Source organism: Alosa sapidissima, chromosome 10, assembly GCF_018492685.1.
Source record: "Alosa sapidissima isolate fAloSap1 chromosome 10, fAloSap1.pri, whole genome shotgun sequence".
Classification (NCBI taxonomy): domain Eukaryota; kingdom Metazoa; phylum Chordata; class Actinopteri; order Clupeiformes; family Clupeidae; genus Alosa; species Alosa sapidissima.
Window position 1 is genome coordinate 14,939,046 of NC_055966.1, and position 22,500 is coordinate 14,961,545.

The 22,500-nt window shown below is 45.7% G+C and overlaps 1 protein-coding gene across 1 annotated transcript in view; it reads right to left on the reverse strand.

Moving 5' to 3' along the window:
* ascc3 (activating signal cointegrator 1 complex subunit 3) overlaps nucleotides 1-22,500 on the reverse strand; it is a 195,417-nt gene that overhangs the window by 55,983 nt on the left and 116,934 nt on the right. Inside the window, 8 exon segments of the mRNA XM_042106573.1 lie at nucleotides 826-980; nucleotides 1,594-1,819; nucleotides 5,321-5,497; nucleotides 6,210-6,296; nucleotides 7,600-7,764; nucleotides 9,167-9,286; nucleotides 9,887-10,111; nucleotides 10,397-10,588. Coding sequence (XP_041962507.1) covers nucleotides 826-980; nucleotides 1,594-1,819; nucleotides 5,321-5,497; nucleotides 6,210-6,296; nucleotides 7,600-7,764; nucleotides 9,167-9,286; nucleotides 9,887-10,111; nucleotides 10,397-10,588 — 1,347 coding nt within the window.

The window sequence follows — 22,500 nt, forward strand, 5'->3', positions numbered from 1 at the left end:
AGAGAGAGAGAGAGAGAGAGTGGGATAGGGGTGAATCTCTGGGCAGATGCTCAACGCTCCAGTGATACTTGCAGGCCTGATCTGCCTCACAAGGACCCTCAGGAACCATCTGTGGTGCACAGCGCATGCACACACACACAATCACATGCACACACACACACACACACACACACACATGTGCACACACACACACATACACACACACACATGTGCACACACACACAAACACACACACACACACTGAGTATAATAGGGGGAGTGGAAGCACCACTGGTGCCTTTGTGCTCTTAAATACAGGGGAGGGTCTGACAGATTAAACCTCTCAAGCATCAATGAACCAGTGTCTCTCATTGTGTGAGTGAGTGTGTGTGAGTGTGTGTGTGTGTGTGTGTGTGTGTGTGTGTGTGTGTGTGTCTGAGAGAGAAAGAGGTGTTCAGAGAATGACTGTGTGCATACTTATGTAAGGCTTTCAGTAATTCAGGGGGGGAAATCTGTTGCATTCCATATGTCTCATCAAAGACAGACACACACTCACACGCAGTAGATACATACATAGACACATATACATAGACACATCAACACACACACACACACACAGTAGGTACATACATAGATACATAGACACATACATACACACAGAGTAGATACATACATAAACACATATACACACACACACACACACAGTAGATACATACATAGATACATAGACACACACACACACACACACACACAATGCATAAATACATAGACACACACAGCACAAAACACATCATTTAATTTCCACGGCTGGCGTCTCTTGGTGTGTCGGTGGTTGTTTTTAGCTACCTGGTCATTCCAGCGGAAGTCGGGGGTGACCGTGAGGCGCACGCGGAGGACGGTGCGTGTGATTGGCTGGATGCTGGCCTCCATGAGGATGCAGGGGATCTGGTGCACAGCCTGCTTCACCTTCGGACCAATGTTCACATGGTGCAGCATGTGACCTGCAGAACAGAGAGAGAGACAGAGAGACAGACAGAGAGAGAGAGAGAGAGAGAGAGAGAGAGAGAGAGAAATGGAGAGAGAAGAGAGAGAGAAACAGGCAGATAGATCTCTTTTTCAGAAAACACTCATAGCGTGCCTTCAGGTAATCATAGCCGTGGGGATATCTTTAAATGAGTGTTAAATTGCTTTTATAGTTTTACTAACAACTAATTGAGTTTGAAGACACCAGAGTGTTGTCATTCTGTTTTCATACAACAGTTCTACAATGGACTAATTGAGTTTGAAGACGCCAGATTGTGTTTTATTTAGCTTATTTTGATTCCATCTAAAAAAAATAGTTCCAATCCGAGTTTTCATCTTTAAGCAATGCCCAGCAAAAAAATACTGTCACTGCAGCAAAGAAGAGTCAGAACATCTATTTGTAAACACATATTACAGGCAGCGAGAGGTGTGCAAAGGGTTGTGCCATAATTTCCTCTTGGAATACCTCTTGTCCAAACAGGAATGAGCTGTTGCACAATGTGCAGTACGTTGCAAAATGGCAGAAACAACACACACTGCCGTGATCGTTTAAGTCGCCTAGGAGGCCAGAGGAGGTTGATGGTGCCTCACCGATCTCGTCCTTGCTCATGTCCTTGAGTTTGTCCACACTGATGTTGCGGTCCTCCAGGCGGCCGAGCACGGTATGGGGCAGCGTGGAGAACTGCCGCAGTGGATGGGCCCAGCCCCACAGGCGCTTGTCAATCACCTTGCACAGGTTCAGCAGCCGGTACGTCATGGCCGGCCAGCGCTTCCGCAGGGCGATCTCGAAGAGCGCCCGCACGATTCGCGCTGCGTTCTGGACAGAGAGGGAGGGAGACAGACAGAAAGAAATGGAGAGAGAGAAACAGAGGAAGGGAAAAGGTGAAAAGGGAGGACACTTAGTCAGCACAGAGCAGGGAACTACCCTTCAGCTATTTTCAAGGCTAATCATTCTCTATTTTTAAATGATTTTACCTTGTGTGTTTTATGTTTTCTTTTTATTATGATCTTTACCTTTTGAAATATTCTTTGACTATATCACCCTTCTATGCTTTTATTTGTTATTATTGTTTGGTTTGTTTATGTAAAGCACATTGAATGACCTCTGTGTATGAAATGCGTTATGTAAATAAACTGGACTTGACTTGATTGACTAATACCAATCAGACTGATTCACAGATTCATAATGCAAAAGGACATCTGTGGAAAAAAGAACTTTGTGGAAAACGTAGAGAAAATATGTTTGAAGGTGTTTTTAGGCATTCATATTGAGCTAAACGCGCAGTACAGGAATACCATTAATTTTTATCAGAACATTTTTTTCTTTCCTCCTGCTCTCGAAAACTCTGGTTTGACTGATGATGTCTGGCTGCCAGTAAGCTGCTGTGGCCAGTCAGGAGCTGTTCTGTGATGCAGGGCTGCGCTGTCGGTCAGCCCTGGCTACAGGGCTGCCTTGTTGGCAGGCAACACCCATACGTTCACACTTTCCCCAACATCAGCGTCCAGGGCGCGTGACTGATGATGGGGATTTCTCTGAGGCTCCGGCCTAGCGGACTAGCGGGCAGCCGAGCGCTGATGGATTAGCCTGGCCAGGGCAGCGCTGGGTGTGATCTGATGGATTGGTCAGGTCTGGATGAGGGATACAGATGTGTGGTGATGGTGAGGTGGGGGGTGGTAGGGGTGTGTGTGTGTGTGTGTGTGTGTGTGTGTGTCTGGGGGGGGGGGGGGGTCTTTGAGGAGGGGAGCGGCCACCTGCTGCAGCAGATGTGTGTCTGGTGCTGGTTATGGGGGGGCCTCTCCGGCCTCTGACAGCTTTCTCTGAGCGTTCAGCAATTTGTGTGTGTGTGTGTGTGTGTGTGTGTGTGTGTGTGTGTGTGTGTGTGTGTGTGTGTGTGTGTGTGTGTGTGTGCAGACAGTGGATGCTTTGAAACACCCAACGTGGGGATAGTCAGTAAAAGTGTCTGATGCAAGGAGGGACTGATAGAACGTCAGTCGTACTTACAATGCCTGCATGGAGGGCCTGTAGGGGATCAGGCCTAAAGCTGAGCTGTGTGTGTGTGCGTGTGGCTGTGTGTGTGTGCGTGTGGCTGTGTGTGTGTGCGTGTGTGTGTGTGTGCATCTGTGCGAGAGTTTGAGTGTATATGTGAGAAAACGTGTGTGTGTGTGTGTGCACATGCATAGCTAAAAACGACAGAAGGATGATGCACCCCCTCTCTTTCACACTGTTGGTAAATCCATTGAGATGACAGAGCTTCTTCCTTTATCTCTCCCTGTCTCTTTCACCCCCGACCCCCCTCCCTTTCTTTATCGCTCTCTCCCCCCATCCCCACCCCCATTCGCACTCATCCTCTTCTGCTCTCTCCATCTCCCAGGCACCCTCTCTTTCCTATCTTTCTCTATCCAACGCAATCTCTTTTAAAGCTGCAATTTGTAGCTTGTGTTATCAAACAGTTTGATCCGTACAGCAATTATGTCACTCAGTCATGATCTCAGTCATGATTTACAAGACAGTGCTTCACAACATTCTTACACTTTGCAGTCTTATAGTTAATCTTTTTATCTGACTTGTCATTGTATTTATGTATTCTATACATAGAGACAAACACATACAAGAAAGAAAAAAACACAGAAGAAAAAGAATGAGGAACAGGGCTGGTGTCCGTTCACCAACACAGTCATTTCGCACCTTAAAAAGACAAATCTGTCCCGTTAATCTCAATTCCCCCTCGTACTTCCCCTGCTCGATCTCTCTCTCCAGTTTACCCTCCAGTTTACCCTCTCGCGGGTCTCTGGGAACAGGGGGAGATAGAGAGAGAGAGACAAACGAGAAAGAAACACGAGAGAGAGAGACAAGAGACAAGAGACGAGAGAGAGAGAGAGAGAGAGAGAGGAGAGAGAGAGAGAGAGAGAGAGAGAGAGAGAGAGAGAGAGAGAGAGAGAGAGAGAGAGAGAGAGGAGAGAGAGAGAGAGAGAGAGAGAGAGGAGAGAGAGAGAGAGAGAGAGAGAGAGAGCGCGATCTCACTGAGGGCCTATGGTCTGGATTTGAGATCAGCTCCGTTTGGCTGCTTGGCCGGCCACGCTCCCAAGCAGCACATCTGAAATCAGGCGAATTAGGAGCAAAGAGGGAATTTGCCCAAGCTATTTCAGCTATTCACACACATGGAACCAGTTACGGCGGAGGAAAGGAGCAAAGCCGAGATAGCTTCAGCAGAGAAACTAGGGAGAGATGGAGAAAGAGAGGTAAGAGAGGAGAGGGGAAAGAGAAAAGGAGGGAGATAGAGAGAAAGAAAGAGAGAGTGGAGAGAGAAGGAAAGAGGGATAGAGAGAAGAGGGGAAAGAAATAAATAAGAAAGAAAAGAGAGAAAAAGACAAGAAAGAAAAGAAAAAGACAGGCAGAAAGAAGAGACGTAATAAGAGAAAGACAGAAAGACTTAAAGCCCTCGGACAGACAGACAGCTCTCAGACAGACAGTGAGAAAGACAGAAAGACCAAAAGCCCTCAGACAGACAGACAGACAGAGAGAAAGACAGAGACCAGTCAGGAACATAAAGGGAGATATGGCACAGGGGCTGGGAAAAGCGCGCAGCGTCCAAAATCTTAATTTCCGGATTTATAAAGTCATGCGCTTTTCATGAACATAAGTCTGTGGGAGAAGCTTTGAACGAGATGAGCACTGACAGCTAATGAAGCACATTTATCTTCCCCCAAACAAAACAGCTGCTGAGAAAACAGAACCATATTTACAGGCATGCCGCGCAGCGTCCAACTTTGTAACCCCGGACACACGGACCGGAGCTGCAGACCCACGGGCGGCGGGGGGATCGGCCCAATGAGATAGGGATTGTTTGGGAAGGAACTGTCAGGGTTTAGTGGCTGGCAGGCCCCACCGTGCCACCCAGCCAGGGTGGCGACGTCGTGGGCGCGGGCAGAGCATGAGAATCTGTTCTGCGGACGCTCTGGGGCCTCCAATGGGCTCCATGGTACAGTGTGGTAGCTCTGAGATGCTGCCACTGGCAGTGCTTACTGAAACCCTAGCTGCTGGTGAATTTGAAGTGCCAGTCATTGTCAATGTGAGAGCATGGAACTTACGAAGGGATGGGAACTCTGTTGAAGCGTCCGTGTGTCTGAAGACTGCAGTCATATGACACAGTCCTTGTAATGGATGGATGGATGCCCTCATTGGCAAGTCTGTAAGGGTCTATGGTCGAGTCTTGACAAATGCAAGTCTAAAGTCCAACAAAAGTCTTGCATACACAGTTTCTGTGTGCGTCTGTATGTGTGCGTGTGCGCGTGTGAGTGTGTGCGTGTGAAGACACACCTGAGCCACGTAGGACAGGTCGGATATGAGCGAGAAGCTGTCCACCTCCCCGCGGCCGATGTAGGTCTGCAGGAGGATGTTGATCTTGCCGTAGCCATTCTCCACGCCTCCAGCAGCCGGCAGCTCACAGCAGTCCGTCAGCAACCGCTCCAGCTCCTCCATCTCCTCGTCACGCACCTACACACACACACACACACGCACACACGCGCGCGCACACACACACACACACACACACACACACACACACACACACACACACACACACACACACACACACACACACACACACACACACGCACCACGCACGCAGCACACACACGCACACACACACACACACAAATATTTAGCCATCAAACATACAGACACACAAATAAATAGGCCTAGAACACACTCTCTCTCACACACACACACTTACGTGTAGATCACACAAACACAAACATATACACATAACAAAGCGTCAAACACCACTCCTTCCCCCAAAGAGTAACCAAAATCAAATTAACACACATCATGAAAATCACCTGCTCTTCATCAGTACTTCACGTAAGCACCTGTTCATACACATCATAATAGGCTCACTAACACACACACACACACACACACACACTTCGACACACTCTCAGACACTACAGACAATGCAACACTGTGTTCTGCTCCCAGCAGAGGCGAAGCTGTGAAATTGTGATGACTTTACAGCTCAAATTTACTAGCGGTGTTGAGTGTGGTCTGGACAGAAAGCCAACGTAAGCCTGGGCCTCTTCCTCATCCACCCCAACAGAAGCATGGGTCTCTACCTCACTTCCTCATCCGCCCCAATGGAAGCCTGGGTCTCCGCCTCACTTCCTCATCCGCCCAAAGGCCTTCGCACTCACATTCCCATCACACTCACCTTAACCTGCTCAAACTCCTCCGCTTTGGACACAATGCTCAGGATGTCTGCTTCGGTCTTCTGGGAGCTGAACATCTCATTAAACGTCTGTGATATGAGAACAGTCAGAAAGAGAGAGAGAGAGGGGATAAAATAGGATGACAACATAACAATTATCTTTCTGTGTACGTGAGTCAGGTCCTACTATTCACTGTAGTTTTGTTTAGAGGCTTCATGTATCTGATCTAATTAGAACCAATCTACGTCTGTTTCTTCAGGCACCATTTGTGCAGTGCACCATGTTGTGCCTGGGCTGCAGTCTGCTGTTTACGTGCCTCGACTGAGATCTGACAGATCCGGCAATCTGTCAACACATATAGTCTCTGTAGCCAGCTAACGGTTTCCCCAACACACAGCTTTTGTGTGTGTGTGTTTGTGTGTGTGTGTGTGTGTGTGTGTGCGTCTACGGCAAGCATTAAAACATGAAGCGGACAACAGTGGTATGCATAACCAAAAAATATTTATCTAAAAGTAAATCAGAAATGAAAAACTAACTAACAGTAAAAAAATAAGACATTTAGGGGAGAACATGTAAAGGAAGAAGAATGTATGTCAGTGTGACTAAGAGATAGAGAAAGAGAGAAGGTTGCAGTGGGAGAGAAATCAATCAAAGTGCCGACAACAGAGGAAAAGGGCCTAACAGAGAAGTGACCTACAAAGAGAGCGATACAACCCCTTACATCACCGTTAACCAATTAGCTGAGCCGGTGTCGGTGACCAGGGTGCTTTTCTTCAAATGCCCCAGAGGTGCATTACTGGGTAATATGCTACTGAGGATGTGGCTGGACTACAGTTACTATTTTTATCTGATTTCACAAAAAAGAAAAGAAAAAAAGAAAAGTAAAATCTAGCACATGCTAGTATAACACTGTTGATGGTTTCACAGGTACATCAGCACCAATCTATAAAGAGTAGGCTATCACTCTTAAGATTCTTGTTGGCTTTAATTCATCAAGAGTAGCACAGCTCTATTGATCTAAATGTTCTTTGTTATTTTCACTTTAATTACGGTAACTGTGTGAGCGGTCTCACCTCAATGGCGTTGTACTTGATGTTGCATGTGATGAAATAGCCGAGCTCTATGGTGCTGTACTTGATGTAGAAATGACTGTTTTACCTCTATAGTGCTGTACTTGATGTAGAAGTGACTGTCTCACCTCTATGGTGTACTTGATGTAGAAATGACAGTCTCACCTCTATGGTGTTGTACTTGATGTAGAAGTGACTGTCTCACCTCTATGGTGTTGTACTTGATGTAGAAATGACTGTTTCACCTCTATGGTGTACTTGATGTAGAAGTGACTGTCTCACCTCTATAGTGCTGTACTTGATGTAGAAGTGACTGTCTCACCTCTATGGTGTTGTACTTGATGTAGAAGTGACTGGCTGTGCGGCCCAAGTCAGTGGAGTGGAAGTAGCCGGTGCGCTCCTCGAAGCGGATCATGCGGGCCTTGTCCAGCTTGCGGCCAGACTCCACCACCAGCTCCTTACGGTACATCTCCAGACCCGGGTCCATCTGGGGGGGGTGACCTGGAAGCTTCAGACTCATTCATGCCCCCTTTCCGTATGAACATAGATATATCAAACGTCGCTTCATTTCATCCATGCCCATAAACTTTCAGGAAACGGACGAAATATGAGCGCAGATGAGGACAGATAGCTCTGTCTTTATCCGTAACATAAATGAGCCAAAACATTAGCTAGTCCAGGTTGCAGGACTGGTCTAAGGATAGGGCACAGGTGCTACATATTTATACTGTCCACTACTTACCCCTCTATCTGTAACTCATAAGCTAAGATCAAGAGCCATGCAGATGTCAAAAATGCATTTTTCCTTATTTCAGAACAACTCCGACATCCAAGACTGTTCATACAATGCTCATTTGAATGGTTTCACTCACTGCTGATGATGAAGGTATGCAGCAAACACTTCAATGAAATCAGATCATTCTTGGGAGAATGTGTACTAAATCACTTGTCACAAATTAAAAAACATAGAAAACCATTTTTGACCACCTTATTTTAATTTTTATTGCCATTGTTTATGACGTGGACAGTCTATTATTTAACATTAAGGTGTTTTTTCCGAAGCCCTCTCTCCACCCTGATCTACACCTGCCTTGAAATAATTAACCTGCCTGATGACATGATTCAAGCTTGTTTATTTTCCTTTAATGAAGACACTTGAACCTCTCAGCTCGTAAATTTGTACATAATGTCATAATGCAAGAAAGGGAGGGGGGAAAAAAACAAACCTGTCTGCTTCCTATGGCCCTAATTACAGAGCATGCACAAGCATGGCCATCAGCAATCACTTACAGCTCACACCATCTGAGGCTCCACAGGGAAAGGAGTCCGTTAAGTGGTGGCCTAGATAGCATCATGCTATATACCACCCATCAAGCCCATCATGAGATGTTCCTGTTTAGATATCACTCATTTAGCATCTCTTTTCCTGTTCTACACCTAATGAGGGCTTTTGCTATACATCGGGTATTGTGTTACAGTGAGGGATCCAGAACAACAGCCTGGGGAAGACTAGACCGTGATTATGAATTGGGTGAGTCCATTTCAGTATAACTATGTCTAAAGACGTGTAGATGACTCGAAAGGCTCTGGCTATGTGTACATAGTTTCTGTCATGAGACTTTGTCATGTGATTTTGTCACGTCATGAATTGGGTGAGTCCAGGCGAGGTTTCCAAGACGATCGATTATTAGGCACAAACTGGACAGTGAAAACACTGTATGTTGGACTGAAAGGCTCACACAGACACAAAGTAAATCCAAAGAGGGTAAAGTGAGACTAATGAGGGCACACTGCACCTGGGGTAGGACAGTTGTGTGTGTGTGTGTGTGTGTGTGTATGTGTGTGTGGGTGTGTGTGGGTGTGTGTGCGTGTGTGAGTGTGAGTCATACCTGGCAGGCCTTGTAGTTGATGCCGTAGGCCAGAGGGTTAGCCCTCATTCGCACATACAGGTAGGTGTAGCTGAGCCACTTGACTGCCTCTTCTATGTTGGTCACCGTCCCCAGGGCAACCTGAGGAACGAGGGAGAGAGAAGGTGAGAGAGAGAGAAATAAAGAGAGATAGAGAGAAAAAAAAGAGAGAGAGGGGATAGATAGACAGCACTCAAGTAACCTAAAGAGAAGTTCGATCTAAACACATTTCATCCTCAAAAAGTATGACTCTCAATGTCAATTCTTGTCCTTTGGCGCCACCTGGTGGGCATATCCTGTCAGCTCCAGTGTGAGTGACACTGTGCTGCAGCCACCCTGTGGACGTTCTCTAGATTGGCAGGCTGCCTCTGGCCAAGTGCTGCAGTACTATGGCACAGCTATGCAGTTATTACAGCACTGATAAAGGTTGTATGAAATCTTGTGTATGTGTGCGTGCGTGTGTGTGTGTGTGTGTGTGTGTGTGTGTGTGCGTGCGTGCGTGCGTGCGTGTGTGTGTGTGTATGTGCGAGCAGTCAGCTCAGTGCTGAGGTTGTTGGCCAGGATTTGAAGGATCTGCCTTTCGATGGGGTTTTGCCAAGTCACATTGAGAGATAGTGGCTTAACGTGTGTGTGTGTGTGTGTGTGTGTGTGTGTGTGTGTGTGTGTGTGAGTGTGTGTGTGTGTGAGTGTGTGAGTGGTCACCTCTGCGTTGAGGTTGTCGGCGAGGCTCTGCAGGAACTGGCTCTCGATGGGGTTCTGCTGGGTGAGGAGCGTGAGGTAGTGGCTCAGCTTGTCGTGCGTGGTGATGATTGTGCCCTCGCCGTACTTGTCAAACTGGGGCCGACCAGCACGCCCAAAGATCTGCATCACGTCCAGGATGCCCAAGTCCACCAACGTGCCCCGCTTGGCATCGTAGATCTGCGTGCCCTGGTAACCACACAGTTGGGAAGGGTGGTCAGGACAGTGACCACTCAGAACAGTGATCTCGCAGGACCACTCAATGCAAGGGAGCAAGGAGAGGAGGCACCACATGACGCCAATTTTGTCCGCATGTGTTAACATGCGTTCTGTCGCGTTAATATCTCTAACAGGGGAACGGGCAGGTGGACTCACAAAGCCAGTGTGAGTAGTAGGGCTAGTAACACATAAACACTAGTGCGCAGACACACACACACACACACACACACACACACACACACACACACGTCTTACCTTAATGATGACTGCGTGTGCGGGCAGGTTGACTCCCCAGGCCAAAGTGGCGGTGCACACGAGAACCTTCAGGTACCCCCTGGAGAACATGTTCTCCATCAGGGTCCGGTCCGGACGCAGCATGCCTGCGTGGTGGATCCCAAAGCCCTCGGGGAACATCTCCCGCAGCTGCTTGTTCCGTGAGCGCTGCACCTGTGACAGACACGTACAAACGTTGATGTTTTGGTTTGAGAAGTCGAGTACTACCAGTATAACACACAGACAGACATACACACACCTGAGCCACACTGGGTCCGCAACAGAAGCGCTCCATAGCGTAGCGCAGTGGTTCTTAAACTTTTTGTCTGGCGACCCCACAAAAAAGTATGGCGAGGTCTGGTGACCCCACTTTCCCCAAACCCATTTTAAGTCCTTACTCAAATACCCCCCTCAAACGTTAACAACTAAATCAAGCAAAAACTAGAAAGCAAAGTAATTTGTTTTATTTACTCCATATGAACAAGAACCGAGAAAACCAAACAATCACGATTAAACAAGTGTAGGCTGCCGCCATACCAGATCAGAGCTATGTGCGTAGCGAGCGCACACACAAGCACGCACACACACATACACATGCAGCATTAGGCCTACAATGTTACATTAATTATATTTATGGCGATAACAATAACAATATTTTTTTATTTCCCTTTTCTGGTTTACTATCTTTAACAATTTCAATGGGAATGGTGGGCATGCTTCCGTGAACATAGCAAGTTAATTCTAGGAGGAATGCTGCATACGGCGACCGAGATTTTCCTCCACGGTGCTGAGCCGACATCTGTATTTTGAGATGTCGTTTCATTTTGACAGGTTTTAAGCTCTCATTCGCCAGAACATCGCCGCAAATCACACATTGTGGGTGGTCGAGGTTATCTTTAAACGCTAACTGGGTAAGAAGACGTAAACACGGAAGTGACGTAGCCTAGTTCCCGCCTTGACGAGTGACTTGACAGATTGCAATGCGTTTGGCAGATTGATTGGCCATTTGAATTTTGCAACACAAAGAGCGTGACTAAAGTGCAATGCAATCACGGGGGGCGCTATTTCTTTTCCATTTGAATAAAATGCCTCAAAACGATGGCAAAACGTTTTGCCCAAAATAATCCAAAATCTTTTCAGGCTGGCATTGACAGTTTTGTCAAATATGTTTTTAAAATGCAATCCTACATTGCACTTTAAATATTAAATTGCAAAACGAATTGACAGTTAAATGATGAAACTGAATATTGAAAATTGAAATGCAAAATTAATTGCCATTTGAATTTTGAGACAGAAGTACCATGGCAAAATGGAATGCAATTCAATCCATGTTTATTCTATTTTTTAACCAACATTATTGGAATTGATTTTAGGATTTCATTGTCACTTTGCAGATTAAAATACAATTTGTTGGATATTATTGCAAATTGCAATATTAAATTGCATAATGAATTGTCAATTGCATAATGTAATGTCTTTTTGAATTGCATATTGCAGATTGCATTCTCATTTGAATAAACTACCCATATGCTTCCATAGTGATGGACTGAACCAATATATTCACAACAGTTAGGGGAGTTCACTCAATGTTAACCAATGGCAACACATATAGCCTACTGTGTAACGGACAACCATGTCTTGCACTAAACTACCATCAGTCATGAACCTAAACTGAAAACCTTGCAGAATTTGACATACTGACATGTTTCTAGAGTCTAGCTTACTTGCCACAAGCCGACAACACAGAGCAGGCAGGGTCCTAGGTGCTGGTGTGAGGCCGACAACACAGAGTTGAGTTGACAGTGCCCGTAGTTCACATTGAGCACACTTGACATTAGAGACTGAGACAAGACGTGACACACCTGCTGGGCGCCAGTCACGTGTGTGAAGTTGAAAGCACAGATCAGGCTACCAATGTAGGCTATAAATGTTGGCAAAGGTATCGCACAAAGCCCAGCTTGCACTTAGACAGATATGTTCAATAGAGGTGCTCTTCCACGATGCTGCAACACAGTCCTTAAGTGATGGGGCCTGATGACTTTTATGCTGAAGCGATTGCCTCCACAGGTAGGCAACAACCACCTCCTTTACATGCAGAAACCAAGCTCATCAGCCTTATGGAGTGCTCAAGTAGAGAGGGGGTTGCTCTAGAGCACTAGATCTTGTGAGTGAACTCACAAGGCCAGGTGTGGATGCTCATTCTTCCAGGCCCGAAGAACCAGCTATCTATTTTGGTGTTGTCCACAGGCAGTGGTGCTTTACTACACTTCTGATTTGAGTCTGCAGATTTCAATTCCAAATGTTTAAAGGCTTTTTCCCTAATGTTAGTTTTCCATCACATTCTGAAACACTTCAATAGCACTTACCTACATCAAACTCTCCAGATTTATTCCTATCTTTATCAGAGACTTTCTAATGAGGAGACACAGCACTCAAAGAATGTATATATACATTCTTATATATACATAGTATGGGGTTAGTTCATAACACAAACATGGCAGTTGTCTACACATATTCCGCCCCCTTCCGCCGAAAATAGCTGACATATGAATACATTGTGCCAATTATGTGGTGTGTTGTGAATACATCCTGCCAATCATGTGTTGTGATCTTGCAGCTGGAGCGAGGTTGGTGCCGTGAAGCCTTGCGCACACACAGTTCTGCCTGAAATAGATGTCCAATACTACAGTACTGGCATATGAGCTGCGAGAGTGTGCGGTCTCCCTCTGTTCATCACATTACGTATCCCGTGACCAGCACCTCAAGAAAATCTTGACCTTGATAACTATCGGTGTGCGTTCGCTTTCCCCATTCAATAATCATTTCCATATATAAACAAGTTAAAAATGTTACCCTATTCACCTGTAGTGTCTCGCCTATGACCAATATTGTTTCAATAACAATTGTGAAAAACTGAGACCCTTATTTCAAAATTATACAGTGGATTCATATTCAGAAGACATTGAACATCAGAGCTCATGATATTTCTGATGTGATAAGTCACTAGCATCAAGAACAACAGGAGACGTAGACACACGTATCTCGAAACGGCTCTAAAGTGCAGACCGAGCAGACTTCAAAGCATTACCTACTGTACGAAGCACTACCTACAAAGCACTACCTATGAAGCACTACCTACAAAGCACTACCTATAAAGCATTACTGTTACAGGCTCGCCCGTTGCTGCCTCGCCCGTTGCTGCTTGTGCAGGTGTCCCGGTCAAGTGCCCCAATCAACTTGATTGACCTGCACCTATATAGGGCTACCTCGCAGGGGCAGAGGGTCTCTCTCCAGGCGTCGCTGTTGTTGTGTTGGATTATTAATTACACTTGACTGATTCGCACCACATTCTATTCTTCTCACCACTACATTTATACTAGCTTTATTGACTAGCTTACTTCTATTATTTACTTATTTACGTTAATAAATTACTTTTGTAAATACTTTATCCTCGTTTGGTCTCCCATTTATGTTGCCACGCCAACTACGAGCCTTGGTTTGGTAAGACTACCTATGAAGCACTACCTACGAAGCACTACCTATTAGGGGTACAGCATCTCTTATTTCTGAAAGTGCAAATTACATAGAATAATGATTTTTAAAAATCCACTTAAGCAAGACCTTCAACATCTGTGTTTAGTTGTATATGGAAGGGTCTACAATTTGCCTCAATATTTTTCAGTGTGTGTAGAGTAAAAATCTAGCCCAGTGTTTCTCAAAGTGTGGTCCGGGGACCACTGGTGGTCCGCAAGCTATCCCAAGTGGTCCGCGAGCAGACGTGGTAAAATATGATATAGATGAGTTGTTTGCAATATTGAACCAACTTGTATGTAAATCCAAACAGTTCTGCAACACTGTCTATGTAAGATATGCCAGTTTAAATCATATGAATCCTCTGACACAATAAGCAAAGTGAAAATACAATAAGCAAGGTGGTTCAGTGAGTAGGCCTATTGTGCTGATATACTGTTGAAGTAGGTCTAAGGCTAGGTGGTCCATGCATTTTTTATTGGTTAAGTGGTCCTCCATCTGAAAAAGTTTGAGAAACACTGATCTAGCCTACTAACTGTGAAAATATCACACTATTTTGCCTTCTTTTAAAAAACGAAATTGCTCCTTTCATTTCATAAACAGACTACAACTAGAAGTCACATGACTTTGCCTTTCGACGTTAACTCACCGTAGCATGTTGTTTATTAGCCTGGTTAGCGTTGACACTTACTGTCTATGCACTTAATACTACCAGCTCCTCATGTGAGAAGTTACAAGTTACCCCAACATAAAGGTAATTACCACGCGATTTACATGGCTTTCTGTCATTACGAAATCATTTAATTTAAGCCATAGGTTTTGGCTCTATTTGTATGTGTATCCAAAGGCTGGTGAAGCGCAGGGGAAGTTTTTTTTTTTTTTTCTCATTTCGGTGATTGGTAGCCTACATCATCTGGGTGATTGCTTCGAACATGTGTAGCATATATTTCCACTCACATACCCAACAACTGCTGAACAACGCCGACACACAGTTTTTTATCCACCACTCTCTCGCCTGTACTACTGTAACTGAAGCAAAGATTGTTAAGGCGGAGCAATCTTTGACTGAAGTTCTCAAACTTGCGAAGAGACCAGCGGATCCTCTAATGTGTGTCGCCACCTTAGTGCTACTATCTCTGACTGACTGACTCGACCAACGACCTGACAAAAAAAACATAGGCGCCAATCAGAGCTTCAGAGCTAAGGCGAGGCTACAGATTAGCGTTAGGTGTCGCTAAAGAACTCCCGCAACTCTTGCTACTTAACAGTAATTGCGCATGACATTAATTAATACGCACACGAGTTTTATGTTTTTTTATACCGTGTATTCTCCGTGTAAATTCATGCACCGAACCGTGACGCCCGTACCGTTTCGGTTCAATACGAATACATGAACCGTTACACCCCTACTACCTATGAAGCACTACCCACAAAGCACTACCTATGAAGCACTACCTCCGAAGCACTACCTATAAAGTACTACCTATGACGCTGACTGACTATTGCAAAGCACTACCAACGAAGCACTAGCTACACTAGTACCATCTCCACCTAGTCTCTGCTTGAGAGGAAAACACACACACACACACACACACACACAAACGAAAGATACCAAACCAGCATAATTTTAAGTGCACAATTTTTAAGAAGCCCAATTTGAGTGTGTAACTCTGGTTTTCTTTTTAAGAAGCCCAAATGTGAGTGTGCAACTCCCGTTTTTCTTATTAAGAATCCCAATGTGAGTATTAAATAGTTGTTGTGGCTCTGTGTGGTGGTGCGTTCGTCCTGTTGGAACGCAGAATTGTTTTGTGTGTTTTCTTCCACTGCTGTGAGAGCAGGCCAGTGCTGGGAGTGTTTGGCTGTTTCTGTTTGTGTGTGTGAGTGAGGTGATGATTGAGTGTGAATGTGTCCTGTATTATATTGATTGTAGTGTGCGTGTGTGTGTGTGTGTGCGTGTGTGTGTCTGAGTGTGTGATGGACAGAAGAACAGTGGGATATTACTGCTATTTTGCTCCTACTGAGTTGGGTGGTGGGGTGCAATCTCCTCACGTACACACACACACACACACAAACAGTCACAACAGAGCGCAAAGAAAAACACACGCAGCAGGATGTAGTCAGTGTCTCCAAGATAGCACCCTGACATCTCTGCCCCATACCATGAGTGAGCAATTACAACTCTCTCTCTCACACACACACACACACACACACACACACACACAGACAAGCTCAGTGCTTGTCTCAAATGTGCTTGTCAAATAATGGCCTGAAGGCAGTTAAGACTACTGTGAGGATGTCAGACAGCAAAATAAATTAATATATACAAGTGTGATATTTGAATATTTGTTTCTTGCTTTGTTGTGTGTGTGTTTGTGTGTCTGTGTGTGTGTGTGTGTGTGTGTGTGTGTGTGTGTGTGTGGTTGGGGGTGAGGGAGAGTTTGCCTCTTATGGGTCAGTCTTTGGTCTTCTCATGGCTCTGGTGACAATCACCGCAGATCCCCTTCAAGGCAACTGCTTGACAGCCTCAAAGAACAGTCTGGATAAAAATAGTTCTGTCACCAAACAAAAAAAAAAAGAAAGAAATAAAAATAAAGAAATAAAAATGTAGACGGGAAATATAGGAACTAATGATGCAGAGCTCACACTGCTTTGACGTCCCAGGAGGAACACACACACACACACAAACACAAACACATGCACACATAGTAGAGTTATTGCAAAGACCATCAAATAATGGACTTGTGCAGCGGACAGCAAAGTCTCTGTCATCTGGCTTTCTGATGAAAACATGAAATCTCAGAGGGAGGCTCTCTCTCACACTCTCTCACACACACACACACACTCTCTCTCTCTCTCTCTCTGTCACCCAACTTCAAAAGGCCATCAGCAGAAACAACACTCCAGTTGTGTTCTGCTGTCTATCTGCCACCTCTCGCCAGTCCAGTCCAGTACAAAACACAAGGCCCAGGAGACCACACTCTCTCACTACATCTCTCCCTCAAACTCCTTTAATCTCAGTCTCTCCCACACTCTCCCTATATCTCCATCTCTCTCTCTCTCTCTCTCTCCCATCTCCTCTTTCTATGACTCTCTCAACCCATTAGCTGCTCATCCTGTTTTGTTTCCCCCGGTGCCTGAGGCCAGACTCCCTTCAGTTCTACAGAGTGGCCAGCAGAGGGCTCCTACTCTCCATGCCAGAGCGAGAGCAAGAGAAATGGAGACCGAGAGCATCGCTAAGGATGAGATACACTAGGGCTTCCAACATGACACCTGCTGTGCCTTCCTCTGCACCCCCCCCCCCCCCCCCCCCCCCACACATTCTCTTTCTTCAGTAGTTTCAGTGTGACACTGCGACACTGACTGAACTTTTGACATGAAGAAGAAAGCACAGACAAGACAAGGGTTCCAGGGCTTGAACACGTCCACAGCGACAATAAGCCCAAAGAAACGGTTCAGACAATGTCACAAACACACAAACACAAACACAGACACACACACCTGATGGAAATAAAAAAACAAACACACACAGGTCACACTTTGGACTGGAGTATATAGCTAAGGCTTTGTAAGCTTTTCTGTTCCTATACACAGGAAATATATCCTTTTGCTATAGGTAGGGGCTTGTGGCAGTCTCCAATGCGCCACATGTTATAAACTGAATTGACAGTCTCTCACGACATACACAAAATAAAAGCATGCACATTCACAAATGCAAGCTCCTTCAGAGTACTCAAGGGCACACACACACACACACACACACACACACACACACACACACACACACACACACACACACACACACACACACACACACACACACACGTATGCTGAGTGAACAGAGAGTGAGGTCGTAAAAGGAGACCTATCCATCAAGCCTATTTTTACACTTAGACCTTCAACTGGCTGACACAACTTCTACTGATGTCATCTTCTGTTCTTTCAAAGGTCTCCTTATCAAACGTACACATCCTCACCAACGTGCATACGTAAATGTCAAAATGAGTTTCTCTTCTTGTTTCCATATCTTACTCACGCTCACTCACACACACACAGATATACAGTACACACAATATAGTATGGCATCTGACAGATGGAAATTCCACATAATACTTACTTACTTACTGTCTGTCTGTCTGCCTCTCTCTCTCTCACACACACTCCTCTCTCTCTCACAAACACACACATGCACACAAAAGTTAGCGATATAAAAATATCAGTGTGACCTCCCTTTCCCCTCTCGCGGATGCAGTGCATGGCCTCTCTCTTTGAAAGCACTCTCGAAACGCCCAGGCACACCACCACTCAATTAGTAACTGCTCAAACACCCCCCCACCCCACCCACACTAAAACTACTAAAAAGTGGACGGAGCAGCTCTTTAGAGAGCCGCTATTCCCCAACCCACCCACCCCCCCCACATTTTTTTCCATCAATGCTTACTCGAGTGGGCGCATTAAGACATCTAATCTTGACTGACAGCCTCTTCAACCCTGGGCCGATAAAGCAAATTAACGAGTATTATGAGGGAAATATGTAGTGGATTCACTTCTGACTTTTAAAGCAGGATAAATAATGCCAAATTATATAATTGACCTTACAGGTGCAGTGTCTCGGCTCACTACGCATATATGTGGCCATACATATTAATGCAGGGGACTGATTTCCATACGGCGGTAGAAGCTGAGGAGATCAGAGGAGACTAGAGAGAGCCGGCAGTGCTGAGGCCTGTGGCGACGCAGCTCTGTCTAACGGCCTGTGCAGATTACATGTTTTTTTTTTTTTGTCTTCCTCGATGGTCTTTTACGATTGACCATGTCAGATTTGACGATCAGAGAACCACAAATTCTTGCCGCGGTTCTTGGTCGTAAGATTGGCAACATTACAAGGTCATGTAGCCTATCTATCGTAGCCTTCTCGTTGCGTGTTATAATGTCAGTGTCAACACGGGAGTCGTAGGAGATTCCCCAAAAATTCTGACATGCTAGACTTGTCGTGGAATGTCGCAGGCAATAAATCATTGTTTGAATATGTCACATTACTGTACTAGACGCTTCCTCCTTCGGCGTCGTTCCTGACATTTCATATTCGGGGCCGACACTGGAAATTTGTCGTCCACAACAAAATCTTGGCAAAAATCGGGCTGAAATCATGTAGTCATAACGGGCCATAACGTGTTCATGAGACCAGTCTCCACGCAGACGCTTGGCCGTTCGGGATGTAATCTGTCTTTCCCTGGAACAGTGGCCGGAGGCAGCCATGCAGTCATGCTACCAGTCCTCACTGGGGATCAGTTTATGCAAAGGTGAGTTAAAGAACACCTTCATAATAAAACAAAGCAGTAATATAACACAACAAAACAGCCCTTATCTATCCAAATAAAGATCCAAGTTGTCAAATTCCACATCTTTTCCCACAAGAGTCTTGCTCTATTCTGTATGAAGTGTGTATGCTTTGGTATTCTGCTATTCTGGGAGGTGGATGACGTCCTCTTTGAGAACACTAGCAACTCTTTCCCATTAGTTTAGACTTTATTCTTGTTCTGGCATTCAGACAGGAATGGTCATGGTCAAGGATGATAAACGTTTAGCTACAGTGCTGCGGTTGTCTGTGTTGTGTTGACATTGATATTTTGTGGTGTGTTGCGGTGTTGCTGTATTCTGTTTGTGTTGTATTGTGTGGCTGTTTTGTGTTTGTGTTGTATTGTGTGGCTGTTTTGTGCTTGTGTTGTGTGGCTGTTTTGTGCTGTTATGTGTTTGTATTGCTGTATTGTGCTGCTGTTTTGTGTGGGTGTCATTGACTATACAGTCTATGGTGGGTATGGTGTAGGTGCGGGTGTAGGTGTAGGTGTTGGTGTGGGTGTGAGTGGGGGTTTTTGTGTGGGTGTTGGCTTCACAGGTACTACACTGGAACTAAAAGATTCCAGCATTTCAAAGAATTCTGTCCTTTTACAAACTATAACATGTTTCTCTTATGAACACATGGGAACACACTGGATGTGGAGTAGAGTTCTAGTTCTCAACGGGTTGGGTCGGCCCGACAAACCCGACGGGACCTGCGGATTCGGGCCGGGTTCGGGTTGAAAATATAAGCAAATGACTCGGGTCGGGTCGGACCTCGGGCTTCATCTTTTCCGCTTAGTAAAGGAAAAAAACATTTATTAATCATCGCTGCTGTTCACCGTAAAGAAAGTCTGGCTGCTGCGTGCAACGTGCATCATGGAGAGGGGCGGGGGCAGACCTGTTGTGCTGCGTGCACGCCTTTAGCCTGGAGAAGAAGATGGAGTTGGTGAAAAGTAAACTTGCCGCAGGTGAATTCGCTGTCGCTACTACAGGAGTGGGAAAATCTGAGGTCTGGAAAGTGTTTGGAGTGGTGCTGGATTCTGGAAATTCTACAGGTTATGTGCAATGCTCAAAACGCGAGGTGCTGATGAAATATGACCGCAAAAAAACAGGGTCGTCCAGCCTGAGCCGCCATACATTAAAGTGTGGGCATTTGACCACCACCACCACGCAGCAGCAGCAATCAATGACAAAGTTCCTAGCCAAAAATGTCCTTCTTAAAACAAAACGTGAACATTAAAGGTTGATTTGAATTCCCGTCTGCTGGTCATGATAATATGTGTATGAGAAATGAGAAAAAAGAAAAAAGGGGGGGGGGGGGGGGGACAAAGACACAAAGAGTAGCCTGTTTCTACCACATTTTTAACTTACCAGTTTCAACATCAGATAACCACAGAGCAACACAACAGCGAACACACACAGACATGATAGTAGGATCTAGAACACACCCTCATGTGCATACACCTCGTTTGCACAGAAATCGACATGCACGCATCATTTTCATCACAAATCTCTGAACATAACACGTTATGCACACACGAGACAGCCCCATGCCAGGCAGCCAAAGATCCAAATTGGCATTCGGGTGAGCATCGACATCCGTCACGGGGTCTAAATCGTCAATGACAAGCCATCATACTTCTCTGATTCATCCCTTTCATACTAACAAGGTCAACGGCAAGCACTTTTGTGCAAAAAGCCTGAATCTCCACACATTCCCCCTACTCCCACATCAGCCAAATGGAGGCAAGCGCTAGGCTGTGTGTGTGTGTGTGTGTGTGTGTGCGTATTTATAAGGAGGCGGTAAAAATAGCGCGTGGATTAGAGCAGACACAGAGGGGGCATCCATCTTGGCAAAGCCCGGGGGAGAGAGGAAGGTTAGTGGATGTATCGCTCTGCCTTGTGCCGGGAGACTTTAAATATGGAGCGACACTTCGACCAGCCCCCCGAGAGACACACACCGCCCCTCCATCTCTCTTACACACACACACACACACACACACACACACACACACACACAGCTTCATTTATAACACACACAAACACCAACACACACACTCACATACGTATGGAATGCAAGCACGCACCACTACCTTCGTTTATAACGAGAGCTGACACGTTCTTTCGCCACCATCATTCATAACCTGCACGCATAATCAACCTTATCGACGACACACATCCCATGCTAAAACATAAGTCAAAACACGAGCCCTCCCTTGTGCATACACAACGCCTACACACTCCTTCCATAAACACAAACTCACTCACGGGCACACACACACACACATATATATATAAGTAGACACACGTTTAACACCCACTGACCAGCCTTCTGTCTCTATAAGCCAAAAGCAGAGCTGGTTGAATGGCTGGAGAGCTTGGGGCCAAGAATCAAACTATTGATGCTAAAAATCAGACAAGGCAGGCGGGTCCACACACTAATGATCTATTTTCTGCTAATCGTAATACGATCTTTTATGTTTGACCACAATGTGCTAAATGTCCCTGTTCCACCCGTAAAAGCTTTTTATCGCCCTCATTTCAGAATAGCGATGTGAGGCAGACCTTCCGACAAAAGCCCCTTCATAACCTGAGACCACGGGAGGTGTGTGAAAAGCTTTGACACATCAGTGGTGCGTGTGTGTGTCTGTGTGTCTGTGTGTGTGTGAGAGAGGCCTGAGTCAAGCCCTGCGGCGTGGTGGACACTCATCAGTGAACTCATGCGTCTTGGTTAGTGCTGACGCAAACAGTTCTGTGTACACAGGTGAGGGTAAGTGCTGGACACACACACACACGCACTCCACTCTCTCTCTCACCCTCTCCCCTTTCAGCTCCATGTACCGGAACCTACTGCTGCTGCTGCTGCTACAGTACAGTAGGGTGTGACCTCGATAGTGCAAGAGCAAGCACAGTATGGGATGCTCCACCAAGTTCCAGGCTCACGTGAGGACTTTGGCTACGTGCTGAGAACACACACACGCACACGCGCACACACACACACACACACACACTAAGGAGGAAAGGTCAGTATTGGCCCAAGAGAAGTAGTGAGACACAGATAACAAAAACAAAAATCCTCCACGCTTAGCTCTCAGTCTGCTTTGTAGAAAGAGGTTCCTAGTGCTTGAGTGGGGGAACACAGACTAAGATTAACCTACATTGGTTCCTCTGTGGAAGACCCTATGTTCTAGGGGGTTTTGGGGAAGTGGAAGCATGTT